The sequence below is a fragment of the Canariomyces notabilis genome (genome assembly GCF_033297395.1).
Source record: "Canariomyces notabilis strain CBS 508.74 unplaced genomic scaffold N656scaffold_1, whole genome shotgun sequence".
Classification (NCBI taxonomy): Eukaryota; Fungi; Ascomycota; class Sordariomycetes; order Sordariales; family Chaetomiaceae; genus Canariomyces; species Canariomyces notabilis.
The window spans coordinates 2557491-2575512 of NW_027041823.1; the positions used below are offsets into that span (position 1 = coordinate 2557491).

An 18022-nucleotide genomic window follows, 5' to 3' on the forward strand; every position below is an offset into this window, starting at 1 on the left:
GACTTCCACATTCGTTCATCAATTTCCTTGAACACCTAGATTGATAGCTTACTATTCGATCATTACTTTCCTTTGTAAGCGCTTTGCTTGTTTGAGTGAATCCTGTTTTAGTTCTGTGAATGCCAGATATTGACTTCGAAGATGTAAATCGGTCCTTGGGCCGGGCCACGTCGTCGAACAGGTGTGCCAACCGCCGGCGGACTAGCTTAGGTCAGTTCCATACGATGATGGCATGCGTCCGACAGACCACGGCTTTCTTCACACTGAATCTGAGCGGCCTATCGGAATGAGCTTTGTCGGCCGAGGTTGCCTGTTCCATTCTCCACGTGGATGCCAGCTATGTCGTGGGACTCTGCCAATCAAATGACATGCATATTACCTTGTTGTCGACGGTGGACATTCGCTCCTTCCCTTCTGAATCCATGGAATTCTTTCACAGAAAACTGCCACGCAGCTTCAGGTTGCCTCGGTCTGGCTCTGCGGTCCATACAGAGGCACAAAGCCAACTGATGCCACACACGTCTCGTAGCCCTGTAAACTCATCCGTTAGCAACGTTGGATTCTTGCAAAGCTTTGAGATCTCAGACCTGATGTGTTGCCACTTGGGCTGTGGTTGCCAGCAGGGCACATGTCGGGCCAGCCCTCCTTAATAGTAGATATTTCATGTCCTGCACCCTCTTCACCTCGGCGACGTCCTTTCTTATTTTCAGTCATCTTTCGCCCTGGTTGCTCAACGACCTCGGAATCATTACAACCAACCATCTCCACACATACAACCGCTGCGCCAATGTTTGAGAGTCTTTTCCTCGTTCCTCAAGGAGTAGCAGCTGCGCTGCAAGAGAAGATTCGGCAATATGGACACCCTCGACGATCCGAGCTCTACCACCACTACTACCGACTACGATTCAGGTGACAGTGAGGGTGTGGACTACGTGTATGAAAGCCAAAGGTGTGCCGAGAAGAAATACGCCAAGCCAAGGGGTCCCAAGAAGAAGTCACCCAAAGCGAAACCACGGGGGGCGGCCAAGTGCGTGTGTGGAGCCGCTCGGAGGGATGATGACGGCGAAGTCACAGTCTTCGAAGACGATACAGACACCGAAGAGGATCAAGGTCACAGAAGCCGCCGGCCCAAGCCGCGGCCCTCTGGACCGGATGGGGCTTCGAAATGCGGCGAAAAGGAGCTGAAGAGAATCGACAAGAAGGGTGTCGAGAAGAAATACCACCGAGCCCAGTCACCTTACATTGAGGAATACCCTGATGAGACTCCGCGGCCATCGGTCCTCCTGAAAGAGCACAAGATCCCCAGGAGATTCTCTGCCTCTGACACCTTGCGCACTGGGGACGTTGAAGGGGTTTCGCCGTCGTCGGATTCCAGGGGTAGATCACCTGGCAAGCATCTTCTGCGGGTGTCTCACGGCTCCCCCAAAGCAAGCTCCAGGCGCTCCGGACACCGCAGGCGTCGGCTCAATTTTCCTAGAGAACACGAAGGTAAGTTCTGACACTCGAAAACTTGAGGCAGGCCACTGAGGCAGCTAACTTGTATCAATAGGTGAAGTCTTCGACTCAGATGTGGAAGACTTGCAGCCCCATGCAAAGGGGGTCAACCCCCCTACTGCTCGCCTACACGGCCATGAGCAGGACGGGGAACTGATTCCTGTCATTGCTCGGAGCTCAGTCTGGGCCGACACGCACCAGCCAAAATACTCTTCATCGTGGCCACAGCATGCGGGGACTCACTTGTCCCAGAAGCAGCCGCGCCACCATCGGAGCCAGGAAACCGACGAGGAAATCGAGGAGCATCCTTTCAACAATAGCAACAACTTTGACGACCACGGTCGTCTGAGACAGGCTCCTGCTGCCTCATCGCGCAGCAAAGACCGGGACAACAAAGTCCGGGAGAAAGTCGAGGGACAACGCGAAAGATCTCGTCAGCGTCTCCGCCCAAGAACCATTGTGAGCCGTTCTAGCATGGCAACAATGGACCGTGGCGGTCAATCTGTTGCCACCGAGCTCTGCGAGGTCTGGTGCGGCCGTCAGGAAGACTGGGAATCTCCCTATGTCTCGGGAATTGGCAGCGACTGCGACGAGTACTACTCGGATGTCGGCGAGCCCATGAGGCTCCTACGGCCGGAGGACTTGCCGCCTCGCACTTCCTCCCCATGCCTCCTCCCCCCACGCGGGGAGAGAAGGGACTTTGGGTTCCAGGTCATGAGCCGCTCACCTCCCCCTTTTCGGTACGCGAGGGACCCTTCTCCTGCGCCGTGCGCCAGTCTTTACCGGAACCGTGCATGGCGCGGCCCGGGTCAGTGTTTGCTGCTAGAGGGGCCTCCAGTTCTGACTACCGAGCCGGATGTGATGGGGGAGGAGGAAATGGACGATTTCCGGGCTCCCTCTCGCGCGTCGAGATGGTCGAAGCCCGGATCTTCCAGGGGCTGGACGGATCCGGGGCCCCCACGGCCACTGTCACGGTCGCGTGCAGTGTCTCCCATCTTCTCTGCTAGGAAGACACGCGAGTTTCTGTCGCCGAAGCCGACGAGGGCTGCCCGGTTCGATTTCGGCGCTTGGGGCTGCGATCGCGCCTCGAGGAGCTCCCTGTCTCTGAGCTTGTTTTAGTAAGCCTGGGTTCAGTGGGGTCTGGCCGTCATCCTGGGTTTTCTGGTTGGCATGGACGACTGAACTGAATGGCGTTTGGCAGGAAAAAAAAGGGGGGCGAGCGCAGGCTTATTCGGCGTTTGGGAGTTTTGGAGTTGAGGCGTTCTAGGAGCAGGTTGGCAACATGTTATGATAATGACTCGATACTGGTGGTGGCTATGATGGTTGGAGGAGAGTGGGAGTTTGGGACTGCCATGGCTATGATGGCATATGGCGCAGGTTAGACAAAAAGGAGCTGAATGGGTATGGATGGCGCCTGGTTAGATTGGTGGGCATCACTGCAGGATTGTTTGACTCGTTGGCTCTATTTGGTATCGGGATACGAAGTAATAGGAGGGAACTTGGGGGGAAGGGGGCAAGATGGGAACGTGGTTTCACTTTGGAGACCACACACTTACGCTCATTACCAGATATTTCCTTGCGTACTTGTGCTTTCGTTCTAGAGTATCGTAATAATAGTTCAGGGAGGTTAGTTAATAGATTGGGGTTCGTGGTTCCTTACAGTTGGGATTTCACTCTGAAATGAAGTCCAAGCATTTGCTGGTTGAGGCTCTGTCCAGGGGTAGAGCGCACAGCGTAGAGAGTCAAGATCGAGGAGATGGGTAAGTTCTACGAAGCAGTGGGTTAGGGTTTGAGGCGTTAGCTTTGGCGCTGGCTGGGTGCCATGGGTGGGTCAGGGTATTGAAGGACTAGTCCTAATGTAGTAAGTAACAAACAAACCAGGGTTGAACTGTCGCGCAGAACGCGCTTGTCACTTGTCACAGAAATCCCGTCGGCTTTACATCAAACGGGTGCCTTTTCAGGTTCTCAACACTGCACATTTGCGACGTGTCACGGGTTGTCGCGGTTCGAGTACTAAACCTTCGAATAGAGTCCCGGCCGCGACCCCCGTGATGATCCCGCGAAATCATGTCTTGGGCAACATTACCACGGGAGATTTTTTGACTTAATCCTCCGTCAAGTTTGTCACTCTCCCCAAGCTCTCTATCCCGTCCTGGCAATACTTACGGATACTGACACGGGAAAACCCAAAGCTGAGCACGAACGACCTCAAGTCCCTCTCCCGCACCTCAAAAGCCCTCCGCGCTGCCACCGCAAGCGCGTTGTTCAACAAACTATGCCTGGACCTGGGCGGCGGGAGTCCGTGGGATTGGGCGGAGCAGCCACGGGCAGGCAATGACCCCATATCGCGGTGTGCAGCGGCCATGCAGAACCCTCTGGCTGCATCTCGCCAGGCGACGAAACTGACGCTGAGGATTGCTGTGGATGACTTGGCGCTGAATCCCGAGTGGTGCTTTCATCCGGGGGAGGTTGATACGGATCCTGAGCATCCGAAGTATAAGGCCGAAAGACCTGTGCTGGGGAGGATATTTCAGGCGGCAAGGGAGATTGTGGAGGGGTTGCCGGAGGGGCAGTTGATTAGTTTCAGGTGGGTATTGTGCTAGCGGCCGAGTGCTTACTGATCCTTCAAGTTGCTGTTAGGTGGTGTAGGTCTGATGCTGAATGATCGATGCAGCTGGGATCTCGGAGCCTGTCTCCCGCCTGATTTTGTCGAGGCGCTGGCTAGAAGGCAACCGCGTCTTCGAGAGCTGCAGTTCACTACCGATGTGAAGTGTTTGGGTCCTCCTGAAGATGATGCTAAGAGGATCAATGGGGCTGGGGCTTGCTTCAAGAAACTGAGGCGGTTTTGCTGGCGGGGGTATACTTCCATGCGGCAGCCGATTCAACTGGCGGAGATTGTCGAAGCTAACTGTCAGCAACTTGAAGAGCTGGAGTTGGATTTTGGATCGCGGTGGCTTCGCAAGGAACGGAAAGAGCTTACTGGGGAGTTGGGGTCTCGAGGCCGTCTTGTTCACGTCCTTCCGCAAACCGTTCCGTCGGCACCAGCGAGCTTTGTTTTTCCGGCGCTGCGGGTCCTGTCATTGACTGGGGTCGATCTCCGGGATACCGCAGGGAAGCTCAACGGTGCGTTCGATTTCGAGTCGCTAGAGTCGCTCTCACTCCGGACCTGCTACAACTGGCAAGACTTCTTGGCAAAGATTGCGCGCTCGGGAGTTCAAATAAAACTCAAGCGTCTTGAGATAAAGGGCGCGGAGGACTCGGACCGTTACGGGTCTTCAGGATATTTTTCTGGGCATTGTGGCGGATGGAAACGACGATGACAATCACGACGTCTGGACGGGCTGTCTTGAACCGCATAAGGCCACTCTCAAAAGGTTGGTGTGCCACGAGCGCCGGTACATCACCGTCAACAGAAACACACTATCCGGTGGGCTGTGTGACTGGCAGATTGTGGACGTCTACGACCTGATCCTGCGTCTTCAGCAGCATCAAAACGACTTCTCAGCTCCTACAATCGGTCTTGACTGCCTGGCGCTGTCCGTTGGCCTAGATGACCTGGTTTGTGCCCCAACTCCTTGATGGAGATAATGACTGTGGTTGATCTGACCATCACATCTAGCGCGACATTCTGAAACTCAAGGCACTCAAACGCAGGCTCAAAGTGCTGCATATCCGGCAGACCGGCGGATACGCACTCATAAACGGGTCACTAGCCCTGGACTTTTCAGGACCGAAAGCCGGGTTTACAGACGGCTTTGAGATGTCCAACTCGACGGGCATAGTCAAGAGCGCTGCACCCTGGGCGCTGCAAGACTGCCTAAAAGATGAATTTCGCCGCATCGTTGAGTGGGCTTTTGGGCGGCGCGGAATGCCGTCCCTGCAGCTGATTGCGTTTGGTGACTTTGCCCATGGACGGAGCGGCTACGGCCCGCATAACATTTTTATCGTGAGGTACAAGGAGGATCTAGGCTGGGGATTCGTCGGCCGTCCGTATCGCGTGCATGGTGCCAGGGATAAGGGACATGAACATGAGTGGGCGCATATTGTCAGACCGCATTGGGCGTTTTTAGAGGCGTGTCCCGTTGCGCCGTTGATGGGCACTTTGCAGAGTGCGGTTAGGCACTTTTTCTGATGCCTTGCGGCCTCTATGGGTTGGGTGTTCTGTCACCGGCGGCGGAAGGGAGGGAGAAGTTCTGATTGTGTTTACATCCTGAGTGGTGTATGAGATTGTACGGGTACGTTCCATCCTTCAGCTGTATGGTATTTGGAGGCACGGTTGACCTGGCTTTTGGCCGTTGGCGGGCAGAACCGGCGATGCAAGTACCTAATGAGATTCCTGTTCCATCTTTCATACCTTCTCGTACAAGAAGGACCTGTGCATCTTGCGATTTGTTCGGAGGATACCCGATCCGTCTTACGGTATGTTCTTGACAAATCCGTCAACTTCTACTCAAACCCCTTAGCACTCAAACTCTCCCCGATTCCCCTGCTCCGAGTCCTTGCTGACCATGCGATGCCAGGTCAGCACTGAGTCATTTTGAAGTTGATGGAATACTTGATTAGATACATGGCCAAGCTTTGAGTGTGCAGTAGAAGTTGACATCTCTGTCGAGAATAATTGGGGTATGAGTCATTCGGTAATGGATTTCCGGCGCTCCATCGCCAAGTATTGACATCCACGAACTTGAAATAAGGTATAAAGACGCTACTTCAAGTTGCCGTTATCAGGATACCCCGCCATATACTCGAAGTATACACCGAGAGCAGCAGACACAGTCGATGACCCAGAACAACCGTACACTTGTGAGCTTTAAGCAATGGCCTCCAGAAAGAACTTCGCCCTGACGCGGGCATCGTCGAACGATCTTCCCGAGCTATGCCGCTTGCAATACAAATGCTTCCCTCAACAGATCAGGGAGATATTCATGGGTTGCAAAACCGAAGACGACCTCCCACGCCTGGCTCAGCACTACGAGAAGTCAATGCGGGAGAATCCCAACGATATCTGGATCAAGGTTACTGACCCGGCAACGGGCAGGATCGTCTCGGCAAGCAACTGGAGGGTCTATGTCAACGAAACCATCCCAGATTCGGACGATGCCGAGATACCGGAATGGTTGGACGCAGAGGACTTTGAAAGGTCGAGGAAAGTCATCCAGCCCCTCAGTGAAATACGGAGAAAGCAGAATCAGGGGGGATTTGTCCGTACGTACTTGTTCAAGTTCCTCCCCTCGACGATAATGTACATCTAGTTAATGCGGACTTTCCAGACCTACACATCTGCTTTACAGACCCTGATTACCGCCGGCAAGGGGCAGGAGGTTTGATGATGCAGTGGGGCTGCGACGTGGCCGACCAACTGTTCCTGCCGGCGTGGGTCGAGGCTTCTCCCGAAGGTAACTATTTGTACAAGCGGTTTGGCTTCTATGATCTGGGTAGAGCTTCGGAGCATTTCCCGGGGACAATCATGAGGAGGGATGCGAGAAGGACTGTCATTGAAGGGGGGAAGGGATCTGTGTAAGGTAGTGCGGGCCTTTGAGCCATAATGCATACGTCCATTCAATCTTAGAGTTAGGGGTTGCATTTGCATGGTGCACCGCATTTTTGCAGGCCGTGGGTATATGGGCTGGGAAGATCCTCAGCCGTAAACTTTCAGTTGACATACTGACAGTCACTGGTTGGTTATTTGAGTCATCTTCCATTGTTCTCAGGAAGCCGCGAATCTCTCAGACGGGATCGCTGCCCCCGTACCAGGGACAGGAGTACCGCCTCAAGTTGCGACTGCCTTGCTCCTGGTCCGGCTCTGAACTTCGTGCCTAAGGTACCTATGCAGCTGCTCTTACCAAATGGGTCACGATTTCCAAGCCGCTTACCTACTTCCAGGTTGAAGAGAGCCGTCGAGAAACTGACAATAGCCGCCTTTCTTCTGAACCCAAACTTTTGGCTGTGAGAAAAGGTTGTGCTGCTAAGAAGCAAAAGCACAGCCCAGAGGGATTCGGTTTCGAGTATCAACAAAAACGACGGGTAACTCTCAGTCTCAGCCCTCAGGTAAAGAACCCTTCGTGCATATGGCCAATTTGCCGTCAGGCATACTACTTCTGCCGTCCCTAGGCTGTAATACTGGCAGACAGACAGAGTTACCTACGCACCTATATCACAATGTCTTTGACAAGTTCCGAGTACTTGGCTCAACTGCACTGTGTCCAAATAGCGAGGATGATTGGCCTAAAAACGCCTTGCATGAAGCCCAACACCGTGCCGTGGCTGATCAGCCGCATCACAACTTCCCTCAGGCCTCAGCTCGGCCAGCTCAATTCTTTATCCATCTGGCTCCCCTCGGTTCCGTCACTACTCATCCATTTGTTCTGACATTGTGGATTAAAGGCAGACATGCAGGCCATAGTGCAAGCCGGGCAGGTCAAACCCGAGATTCGACTCCAACAAGAGTTGCGTGAGTATGAGAACTGCCTGAGCGACAACGAGCGCCGCGCTTTTTTTGACTAGAGGAAGGGCGGCATCCCGGACGCGACGGCAATCATCAGATTAACTGCTGAAATCGACTTTACTGCAGGACGGGAACATCGACACTGGCGTTCCAAAGGCCAGCGGCTCACCTCTATCCTCACCGCCGTTCACCGCATCGCGCCCATCGGTGGTATTGTCATTGGCGGCGCTCAGAGTCTTGCTGCCAGTGGTGTATGGGCCGCATTCCGCATCTGTCTACAAATATCCACTGGCTATCTCGACTATTTTGACAAACTGTCCACACTCCTCCTGGAGATCGGCCGCTCAGCTCCCATTCACGATGGACTGGCCCTCCTTTATCAGGACGACAGCGTGCTCCAGAGTCTTCTCTGCAAGTATCTAGTGTATCTAGTCCAGCTCTGCCGACGGGCTATCCTGTTCACGAAAAAGCGCCCCTTGTCGCAACTCAAGGCGTCTGTGCTCAACAGCTTCGACGTCGAGTTTGGCGATCTGCGAGAGCGACTTAGGATTCTGGGCGCCATCATCAAGGACCATGTTGACGTCAAGTTCAAGACAAGCCAACTTCAGGAGGCAAGCCGTTCCGCCAAGTCTCACTCTTTACTGAGAGTTCTCTCTCGGGATGCCCGACGGACGCAGTGCGAGGAGCGAATTTTCCGTCTTTTCCAAGCTTTGTGTCGGAACCGCAGCATGTTCGAGAGGATCCGGAGTTGGGAGCGGAGCAAAGGTACAGCGACCTGGCTTTTCTCCAAACCCGAATACAAGACCTGGAAAGACCAAAAGTCTTCGTCATGCCTTCTGATCAAAGGCAAGATTGGCTGTGGAAAAACGGTGCTAATGGCCAACATCGTGGACGACCTCATCAGGCAGCCCGAAGGCTCATCATCGCCGCCGATTGGTTTCTTCTTCTGCAAGCCTGAGATGCCCGAGTCGCTCGAGGCTCGCAGAATTATCGGTACCATCACTAGGCAAATCATTGGTCACCCACTATTGAGCCATCAGCTACACAGTTACGCAGATTCACTCACCATGACTTCTGTCGACTCCATGACCACGGCAAATATGGCTGAGATGATCCTCTCCATAGTCCCTTTCAAATTCGCGCCCATCTTTATACTGATAGATGGCTTGGATGAATGTTCGGACAAGGAAGTCGACGAAATCAGAGCATTCCTTCAACGACTATTGGTCGAGCGAGCGTGCCTTCTCTGCACCTCTAGCCGAGGAGACAAGTTCTCCAAGTCCCTTTGCCGGGCCCTCAGGACGGATAGTGTTCAATATCACTGGCTACCTTTTGATAATGAAAACGAGATCCGCAACTACATTGTCACGGAAATGGAGAGGCGATCCCAACGCTGGCCAGACCGGAGTATAATTCCTGAACTTTACGACGCCATCCAGACCGCTCTGACCAGCCACGCCGACGGAATGTAAGGCTTTGACCTCGTTGCCTCCACCATAACTGCTCCCACTATGACTAAAGCTTGTTGAGACTGACTGTAGTCTGCAGGTATCTTTGGGTTGCTCTAGTTTTAGACGAGATCTTCCCCCAAGATGAAGAAATGCCTAGGCCATCAGATCAAGAGATCTACGCAGCTCTACTCAACCTCCCAAAGTCGCTAGAAGAAGCATACGACAGATCTCTGAACCGAATCTGGAATCCACAACACAGCAACCTCTTGTTTCGAATCGTTGCTGGCGCTTTTCGACCGCTGTCGCTCAGGGAACTCCAGGAAGCAATGAGCGTAAATCCGGGAAAGACAGACTGGGATTCTGGGAGGATGCCTCGAGACATCGCTAAGCTCGTGCAGAGCGCCAGCGGCAACCTCTTGACGGTCAACGAACAGACTCTTACTGTGCACTACGTCCATCACACTCTGTTGAGCCACCTGCAGGAAACAAAGTCCGTTCTTTCGAAGTTCCACTTCACCGCTGAGGACGCTTCGCGGACCATGATGGAGATCTGCATCACATATCTCAACTACGATACCTTCCAGGCCGTGGTCAGCCGGTGCGCACCTGAGCTTACCGCGAACCCGACCAAAATCACTGAGCAAGTCCTCAAAACCGCAATTTCCAATGTATCTTTGCCAGCCCCAGTCAGTCGCCTGCTATCAAGGAAACGAATGCCTAGTACCACTCGGGAGATATCTATAGACATTGGGAAAATTATGGAAGAGGCTCGGATTTCGGCAATGCGACAAGAACAGTACACCCTACACACGTTCTTGGCTTACGCCCAGGAAAGCTGGCTCCAGCACTCCAAATCTATCAGGGAGGATTCTAGCCCGGTATATCACCTATGGCTCAACATTGTTCGCGGTCAAGTCGGCTTACTTGAGCTGCCATGGAGCGATTTGAAGAAAGAGGGCCTCGAATGGGCGTATTTGAACTCCCACAGCGCTATCTTGACTCTTTTCTTTTCATACTCGGATCCGTTGAACCTGTGGCTGTGGGACATGTATGGGTGGTTCCTTGGACGTGACAACATAGCCAGACTTGGCCGGCTTTGCGATTCTCCAGAGGCACGCCTACCTAATGTCAAGGACATTGTCGCTCGTGTTCTGTCCCTGAACTCCCTGAATGCCAGCCGGGGACAAGAATACTGTGACATCAAAGACGAAAGCAAATGCGTCCCCATCGAGAACCAGGATTCGCACTCCTATCGGGTGCCATCAGACCGTGACGTACACCTTGACGCGATTAGGAGCATCATCAAGATTGCTACTGACATTGATGAGCCGCTGAGGGATCGTGGCAGCCCACACACCGGGATGACACCGCTAGCGGTGGTCTGCAGCCAGTCTCAATTCGGGCCACTCGGCGTCGGGCTCGGCGAAGCTTGGGCAGGGGATCTCGTCAATCTGTTATTAGAAAAGGGAGCGGATCCTTCCTTGGCCTCGATAAGATCGAACGAGACACCCTTGCTGATTGCGACACGTATGGGCTGGCATGAAGGAATACGCCTGCTCCTGGAATACGGAGCTGATCCCAACAAGGGCTCGCCGACCCTGACCCCGCTTGAACAAACGATCGATAATCTACAGTACATAACTTTCGACGACAGGGCCCCAAATCCAATCATGGCGCAGTTTCTTCGTGCCGGCGCTAACCCCTTCCTACCTGCCCATAGGAGTCTTATGAGGCGTCTTCTTTGCATCAAGTCACGGTCGGTACCAGATAGGAAAAATTTGGATGTTGCACACCTCATTCTCCTGCGATGCCGGCATTTGACAGAGTTCAGCTCCGCCGGCGACTACGAGGAAGCCTTGACCGAGGCGAGGGAGCTCTTGTTCACGATCCGGCATCACCACTGGCAGTACGAGCACAAGGTTGCTACTATCGTCGTTTTGCTTAAGAGGAAAATTAAGAGCAAAGACCACAAGACTGTTGAGCCAGGGAACATCGAATTATAGGACTTTGTGGAACAAGGAGATAGCGCGTCGGCCATTCCCGATAATACCAGTACATAGTGTTGGGCGTAGAGAAGATGTTCACTTCGTTCGGCATAGCCCCTGAGGTTCTACGCCCAAAGGCTAACAAGCCATAAAAAAGCAAGCATGAGCGTGCAAACTTCTCACGGTGCGTTGGATGAGGTGAGTCATGTCCATGAAGGCAAGCACGTTGAGTTTTCTGAAGATGCGTCTAGGAAGATGTTGCGCCCCCTGCTGGAAACACAGCGGTGAGAGAGTCGGTGGACATTACATGTAAGTAACCAGGGTTGGAGCTGCCCATGAATCTACAAGCAAATGGTGGCCGACAGAAGGCTGATCACTACCGTGACCCCTTCCGACTTGACGGATACATGGCATTGGTACCGTATTTACTGGTGATATACAAGAAATTATCATATACACAAGTCGCACAGGGCAACGCCCCCGCAACCCCCTTCCTTCCCCTGAGTCCCTCCCCCACCATCTCCCCCTTTTATTTCACCACAACCTGCACCTCGGTGGTCTTCAATATCCCCGCGTTCCTTCCACTTCCACTCTGAATACCATCGGATCCTGACCCAGGCCCCATAGCCACCGCATGCGCATGTGCCTGCGTCGGCGCGTTCATGTTCACACCCAGAATCATCTCCTCGGACCCGGACCCATCCCCCGAATTCTTGTAAAAAGTCCCCGCCGTCGTGGTCGTCGAAACAGGACTGCTTCCCCCCGCGCTCATGCCCTTGATGTGTGTATGTGTGGTGCGCCGCTTCTCGGTTGGACTTGTTGGCTGCTCCTCGAGCTCGAACTCGTCCGAGTCGGCGGGGCCCTTGATGTGGCTGCCGGTCGCGGTGCGTCGGGTGTTTCGGTTGTTGGTGTCGTCGCCGTCCTCGAGGCGTCGTGTCCCCCGTCCGTATCGGGATCCGTACCCGGCCATGCCGGAACTGTTGTAGTAGTGGTCTTGTGTGCTGCCCAGGCCGAGGATGCGCGTGAAGAGGGGTTTGAGGGAGGGGGCGCATGCTGCGATGATGCCGACGTTGAGTTGGATGCTGTTGGGTGGGGGGGTGGGGTGGTTAGTGCTGTGGTTGATGGTCGGGATCATGATTCAGGGGTGAGGGGGGATATTAAGAAATGGGATGACTTACAAACCCCAGAACTGGACATGCATGGTAAACTTGATGTCGGTTTCTAGGGTGAAGTTGATCTGGTAGTAGGCCTTGACGATGCCGACGGCCACAGCACTGGGAGAATTGTTAACCGAGTGCAACAATTACAGGCCCGTGAAGAGAAGGAAAAAGACTCACAAGTAGCCCAAGCTCATGATGCCAACGAGATAGATGCGGAGCTTGCGCTTCATCTGCAGCGTCCAGATGATGGGGACGGGGAACACGGCGAACAAGACGTCGGTAAAGATGTTGAAGGCCGTGTTGATGGTGCCAAACTTGACAAAGAGGTCGATCGAGTAGCAGCCCGTGGCCTGCGAGTAGTCCCAGTTGCCGGCCACCGTGTCGCAGTGCAGAAACATGGTCATGCAGGCCATGAAGGTGTAGGCAATGACAAAGGCAATAGTCGCCCGAAGTGACCACTTGTACCACTTGCTCGTGCTCAGTCGAAGCAGGTTCAGCCCGATGGACACCTTGACAAGACCCAAGCCGACGAGTAAGGCCAGGATCGTCAGCCAGAAGTTGGCCTGGTCGAAGATGAGCAGATCGGCTCCCTGGACTGTGATATCGTGCTTGCCGAGGCCGTGGAATGCCATGGCCAGCAGAGTGCCCCATCCTCCTCCTAATGTGAAGAGCTAAAAATGTTGCAAATCATGTCTAGTCAGTAAATGTTGATCTTGGACGTTCTGCAACCCCTTTTTGGCTCTGAAACTTGGGTCATCTCGACTTACAAGGCCAAGCACCATAACAAGATCATCGATGCCGGGTGATTTGACAAGGACGACACGGCAGTAGACACGCAGGACCACGGTTATGAGTGACAGGAGCTGGAAGAGAGTGATGACTGCCATGAGCTTTGTCGCGTTGCTCTCGGCCGCATACTCGGGGTCGATGATGGGCGGCGGCCCGCCCATGCCCGGAAACGACGCCATAGTTGTGGACACTGCGCGGCTGGGCGATCGTGGAGATCAAGAATGGGCCGCGCTGGTATGAGACGGGCAACGATCGACGGTGCGAGGAAAAAGCATCAAGACAGGATCGACTGGATTTGCCCAGGGATGCCAGCGACCCTGTGGACCTTTAAGCATTCCCCAGATCCCAGATCCAGATCTCGCGCAACCGCACCCGCAACAACTGACTGACAAACTTTGACAAGATGCACGCCCATCAAGACACATGCAGGCACATGCATACATGTATGCAAGGGCAAACCGGGGCGGGTTTCGGTACCCTTAACCGACTTCTGGAATGCTGCACCTATGTGAGGTTGGTGTCTCTTGTCACGGCCTCTGTCTCCCTATGTCTCACCGAGTGTCTACCGAATAGGTAGGTAAGGGTACTAGTATACCGCTGTAACTCCGAGTCGGCCACACTCTGCAATTACGCTTGCAAGCTCTGCAGCAGCAGACACACTCCGAAAGTCTGCAGGCCCAGCCGGTTAGTTATTCCCAGCTGAGGAGGGAAGGATCAATTAGCACACAGACCCCCTCCTTGCCTCGCGAGGTTCGCATCGCATCTGTAACGTCTCTCGTGATACGGGATACTACCTACATAATACATTTTGTACGGACCGAGCATGCACCACATCAAAAGAAGCAGGTACGTACAGTACCATACATTGCATATGAAGTACATGAATGCAGAGTGACCCGGGTTGCTGGACACAGTCACCTCGCATGTTAGGTGTGCGTCGACAAACTCGGACCATCTCTCTATCAACAGACTCTTGTTGAGAGGAGGAGACAGGGAAATCTGACCACGTTTCTCGCAGAATCATGCCATTATCGTAACTTGTACGAAGTAAGCTCAGTTCTGGGAAAAGGTCCCTAGTGAAATGAACGATTCACTGCCCTCGGCTGAGTTTGTATGCGGTCCCTAGGGTCCTCAACTCGAACCTCGGGCCTTACCACACTCACAAAGCCTCCGAGAGTCCGTATAACTAACCGATGTAGTCTAGTGCGGAGCCAAGTGCTTACTGTCCGTGAGAGACATGTTACAGCACTAGGAGTTTAGCGTAAACCCGGAGAGGTCCCGTACATACCGGTTAAAGTTCCATACCAAGCTCATTGGCTGTTTCCTCACCACGGAACGTTGTCCGGCGCACCCGAGCGGTGCGCTATCGCGGATGCACTAGCGCGAACCAGGCGCTTTGCCTAGTACGGAACTTATAGCGACGGATAGAACGGTTGGCCCGGGCTCGCGTGTAAACGAACGTAACATGAACAATAAAGAACGCACAGTGGCAAGTACTACAATACTATGGGTGGTTAGCTGTCACGGGTCTATAAAAGTGTAAGTCGACTGGAGTCCTCGCCGACTAGAAGAATAGAGGGAGTGATCTTGTCTCTTAAAAAACCAATGCTGTTCAAAACCCTGCTTGCTCGCTTACAACCGAATACGGTGTTTTTGTATGGTTAGAGAGTCTGTGTCGCCTGCGTGGCGCCGGCATGGAATTTCTGTCATTTGTCGGTTGCACGTGCATGGTAACATAAGGGTTAAAGGGTCTCAGAGTCCCACAGTCCCAGGAGTACGGTATCCACTCACCCCGATTCAGTACTACACTACTGTGCTAACGTCTGGACAGTGGTTACAGTCTTTTCCGCTCCAATCTCCAGCCATTCTCTCTGTCTCTCAAGAGAATGTTTGCTGTTGGTCCCATTGCTCTGGCCCAAGGATTCAGGCTAAAGTGGTGTAGGGTTACACCACCTTACCACCCTAATTAATCGATATCGAGAGGCTGCTCGTGTGTGGATATATACATGTGTTCTTCCACCTAACTTCCTCGTCCAATGTGTTAAGGTTCGGTGGCTCCCGTCTGGTCCATCGAAGATCATCTCGATTCCCGTTGATGTTAGTGAGATGTGCTGGAAATCTGGACAGGGTACCCAAGTTGACAGTTCTCCGTAACGTCAGAGCATACTAAGGTACTCTCTAGGTAATACTTACGCTCTCACTCAATAGCTGAGGGCATCGTACCTGTAAGGAGTTCAGGTTTTCTGAGTTCAGTCGCCACTCCGTAGTTCTCACATCTCTATGCAGTTGGCGGTTCAACTGCCCTGAACCCCCGGTTGCATATTGCCCCTGAATGAGTATACCCTTCTGGACCGGCCCGACCGGGCTAACCGACCACAATCAGCCCCTGTTTCTAGGGTAGCCGCGCCGCAGACATACCTCAGGCTAGCGAGACTAGTGCCGAGTATACATTGTGTGCAGTGTACATAGCAAAACCATGCAAGCAGTCTTGTACAGTACCTATCTCTAGACATTCTTGCGAGAAGAGAGCGGGGCTTCTAGCATAATGTCCAATGTCGTTTCCGACTTCCATTTGTCCTGGACAAGCATCGAGCAATGCCCCTTCTCGGCCTTCTGTTATCAGGGGCCCAGAGCCGTAGTGTGTGTACCATACTGCACTATTAGCTGCAGCAACCCCAGCAACAGCCCAGAATGGCCTTCTAGCCCGGGAATGGTTCCATGGAGCCTCGGGTGCTGTTGGAACCGACAGGTCCTGTTGGTGCCAGAATGTCTCCATGTCTATACCGGCGAGCATGCCTCGGATATTACACGCAAGGTTCATCTAATGAACACATGCCCGTTGTAAATGCCGAACGAGGCTCAGCAGCGAATCCCCCAACCTGAAGTTGCCCCCCTCGCAGGGGCTTATCCGACATCCGTGGTTATGGTTGCAGCAGGATCCAAATAGTCCGGTCTCTGCCACGTGGGTTTGGTGCAGCTATATGTAAGCACTTGGCCGACCACCCGGACTTCTTTCGTGTGTGTCCCGTCCCAGCGGTCCCGTGGTTCCGACTCAGAAAAACTTCCGAGTCACTCTCGTCAAGATGGTGTACTTGGCCACCCAGTTCGTCAGTCTCCTCGCCCTCTTCTCGGCGGCCACGGCTTGCGAGGGCGCCTCTTGTAGGACGCGTCCGGCGCCGACCAAGGACACGGATCTGCTCGCCAGCAAGGCTCTAGCAAACCTCGACCGTTACCAGAAGGCGACCAACCCTCATGGGTCCTGCACAGTCGCCAATGCCGCCCGGCGCAGGGAATGGTTAGGCTTCCCCTATCCCTCCCTTCCTCTCTGACATAACTGTCTTGACTAACAAGTCTCTGTCAAACACAGGGGCACGCTGAGCAAAGGCGAGCGCAAAGACTACATCCGGGCCGTGAAGTGCCTGATGCAGAAGCCGGCCAAGTACAGCCCCGATGCCGCCCCGGGAGCCAAGTCACGCTACGACGACTTCGTGGCCGTGCACATCAACCAGACCATGTCGATCCACGGCACGGCCAACTTCCTGTCCTGGCACCGCTGGTTCGTCTACGCCTTTGAGCAAGCCCTGCGCAACGAGTGCGGCTACAAGGGCTTCCAGCCGTACTGGAACTGGGGCCGCTGGGCCAACGACCCGCTCAACTCGCCCATCTTTGACGGCAGCGACACCTCCATGAGCGGCAACGGCCTCTTCGTCCCGCACAACTGCACGCCCGGCATCCCCAACGGCCTCAACTGCATCCCGCCGGGCAACGGCGGCGGCTGTCTCTTCAACGGCCCCTTTGCTGACATGTCGGTCAACCTCGGCCCTGTGTCGCCGACCCTGCAGGCGGCGGGAGTGGTCCCGGCCCCGGCGCTGCTGGCGTACAACCCCCGCTGCGTGCGCCGCGACATCACCAACTGGGTCAGCAAGCAGTGGACGTCGGAGCAGAACACGACCGATCTGATTGTGCAGAGCAACGACATCCTCACGTTTCAGAATACCATGCAGGGCGACTTTAACAATGGTGTGTATGGCGTGCACACGGGCGGGCATTTCACCATTGCTGGTGACCCGGGCGGCGATCTGTTTGCCAGCCCCGGCGACCCGGCGTTCTGGCTGCACCATGGTCAGATTGATAGGGTTTGGTGGATCTGGCAGAACCAGAACCCGGCTCAGCGTACACAGGTGATTGCGGGGACTATTACCATCATGAACACCCCGCCGAGCAGGAATGGGACGCTGGATGATATTATTGACCTTGAGGTTAATGCTGCGCCGCTGCCGATTAAGGATGTTGTCTCGAGCTTGGGGATTGGGGGCGGGCCGTTGTGCTATATCTATGTGTAATTTGCCTGTCTGTAATACGGTTGCGGTTGGGGAAGATAAAATAGACACATCTGGGTCTAGGGGATCAGTCCTGTCATCGGTCACCTCAGACATTCATTCCAAGTCCTTTCATTGTGGTTCGTAGTACATACACTTACATATACGCCTACATATACACTCACATATACACTTACATATACACTTACATATACACTTACATATACACTTACATATACACTTACATATACTAGTAGATGAACTAGAATATCCTTAGATCTTGCACTCTAATACATATACTTTATCATCGTTACCTGATACCTAGTCGTCTTCTTCTCGTTAATAGAGAGCTTTCTACTTAGTTGCATGCTCATTTGGG

At 53.7% G+C, this 18022-nt stretch overlaps 7 protein-coding genes across 7 annotated transcripts; 6 read left to right on the top strand and 1 right to left on the bottom strand.

Annotated features, from left to right (window-relative positions):
- Nucleotides 1–854: 854 nt before the first annotated feature.
- On the top strand, nucleotides 855–2613 carry N656DRAFT_764946 (uncharacterized protein; the record flags this gene model as incomplete). Its single annotated transcript, XM_064813364.1, has 2 exons — nucleotides 855–1488; nucleotides 1550–2613. 2 exons carry the CDS (start codon nucleotides 855–857, stop codon nucleotides 2611–2613), a joined length of 1698 nt encoding a protein of 565 aa, XP_064675379.1.
- Nucleotides 2614–3912: 1299 nt separating this feature from the next.
- N656DRAFT_62912 (uncharacterized protein) lies at nucleotides 3913–5004 on the top strand. Its single transcript, XM_064810362.1, has one exon. The coding sequence runs from the start codon at nucleotides 4149–4151 to the stop codon at nucleotides 4812–4814; it is 666 nt and encodes a 221-aa protein (XP_064675380.1). The 5' UTR covers nucleotides 3913–4148; the 3' UTR covers nucleotides 4815–5004.
- On the top strand, nucleotides 4964–5724 carry N656DRAFT_62889 (uncharacterized protein). The gene is made up of 2 exons (XM_064810360.1): nucleotides 4964–5052; nucleotides 5114–5724. Exon 2 carries the CDS (start codon nucleotides 5255–5257, stop codon nucleotides 5624–5626), a length of 372 nt encoding a protein of 123 aa, XP_064675381.1. The 5' UTR covers nucleotides 4964–5052; nucleotides 5114–5254; the 3' UTR covers nucleotides 5627–5724.
- An 894-nt stretch (nucleotides 5725–6618) lies between these two features.
- Nucleotides 6619–7064, top strand: N656DRAFT_774034 (uncharacterized protein). The gene has a single exon (XM_064814183.1). It carries the CDS (start codon nucleotides 6824–6826, stop codon nucleotides 7013–7015), a length of 192 nt encoding a protein of 63 aa, XP_064675382.1. The 5' UTR covers nucleotides 6619–6823; the 3' UTR covers nucleotides 7016–7064.
- An 820-nt stretch (nucleotides 7065–7884) lies between these two features.
- On the top strand, nucleotides 7885–11393 carry N656DRAFT_764948 (uncharacterized protein; the record flags this gene model as incomplete). Its single annotated transcript, XM_064813365.1, has 3 exons — nucleotides 7885–7945; nucleotides 8066–9407; nucleotides 9488–11393. 3 exons carry the CDS (start codon nucleotides 7885–7887, stop codon nucleotides 11391–11393), a joined length of 3309 nt encoding a protein of 1102 aa, XP_064675383.1.
- Nucleotides 11394–12455: 1062 nt separating this feature from the next.
- On the bottom strand, nucleotides 12456–13615 carry N656DRAFT_62873 (uncharacterized protein). Its single transcript, XM_064810357.1, has 3 exons — nucleotides 13303–13615; nucleotides 12713–13206; nucleotides 12456–12649 (listed from the first exon to the last, which is right to left on the bottom strand). Exons 1-3 carry the CDS (start codon nucleotides 13501–13503, stop codon nucleotides 12550–12552), a joined length of 795 nt encoding a protein of 264 aa, XP_064675384.1. The 5' UTR covers nucleotides 13504–13615; the 3' UTR covers nucleotides 12456–12549.
- Nucleotides 13616–16361: 2746 nt separating this feature from the next.
- N656DRAFT_62836 (Di-copper centre-containing protein) lies at nucleotides 16362–17959 on the top strand. Its single transcript, XM_064810356.1, has 2 exons — nucleotides 16362–16619; nucleotides 16676–17959. Exons 1-2 carry the CDS (start codon nucleotides 16577–16579, stop codon nucleotides 17665–17667), a joined length of 1035 nt encoding a protein of 344 aa, XP_064675385.1. The 5' UTR covers nucleotides 16362–16576; the 3' UTR covers nucleotides 17668–17959.
- The last annotated feature ends 63 nt before the right edge of the window (nucleotides 17960–18022 follow it).

Coding starts and splice junctions, on each gene's coding strand:
- N656DRAFT_62912 (XM_064810362.1), top strand. CDS start 4,149: ATGCTGAATGATCGATGCAGCTGGGATCTCGGAGCCTGTCTCCCGCCT.
- N656DRAFT_62889 (XM_064810360.1), top strand. CDS start 5,255: ATGTCCAACTCGACGGGCATAGTCAAGAGCGCTGCACCCTGGGCGCTG.
- N656DRAFT_774034 (XM_064814183.1), top strand. CDS start 6,824: ATGCAGTGGGGCTGCGACGTGGCCGACCAACTGTTCCTGCCGGCGTGG.
- N656DRAFT_62873 (XM_064810357.1), bottom strand. CDS start 13,503: ATGGCGTCGTTTCCGGGCATGGGCGGGCCGCCGCCCATCATCGACCCC. Junction 13,207..13,302: donor TTGTTATGGTGCTTGGCCTT/GTAAGTCGAGAT, acceptor CAACATTTTTAG/CTCTTCACATTAGGAGGAGG. Junction 12,650..12,712: donor ATCATGAGCTTGGGCTACTT/GTGAGTCTTTTT, acceptor CAATTCTCCCAG/TGCTGTGGCCGTCGGCATCG.
- N656DRAFT_62836 (XM_064810356.1), top strand. CDS start 16,577: ATGGGTCCTGCACAGTCGCCAATGCCGCCCGGCGCAGGGAATG. Junction 16,620..16,675: donor GCCGCCCGGCGCAGGGAATG/GTTAGGCTTCCC, acceptor TTGACTAACAAG/TCTCTGTCAAACACAGGGGC.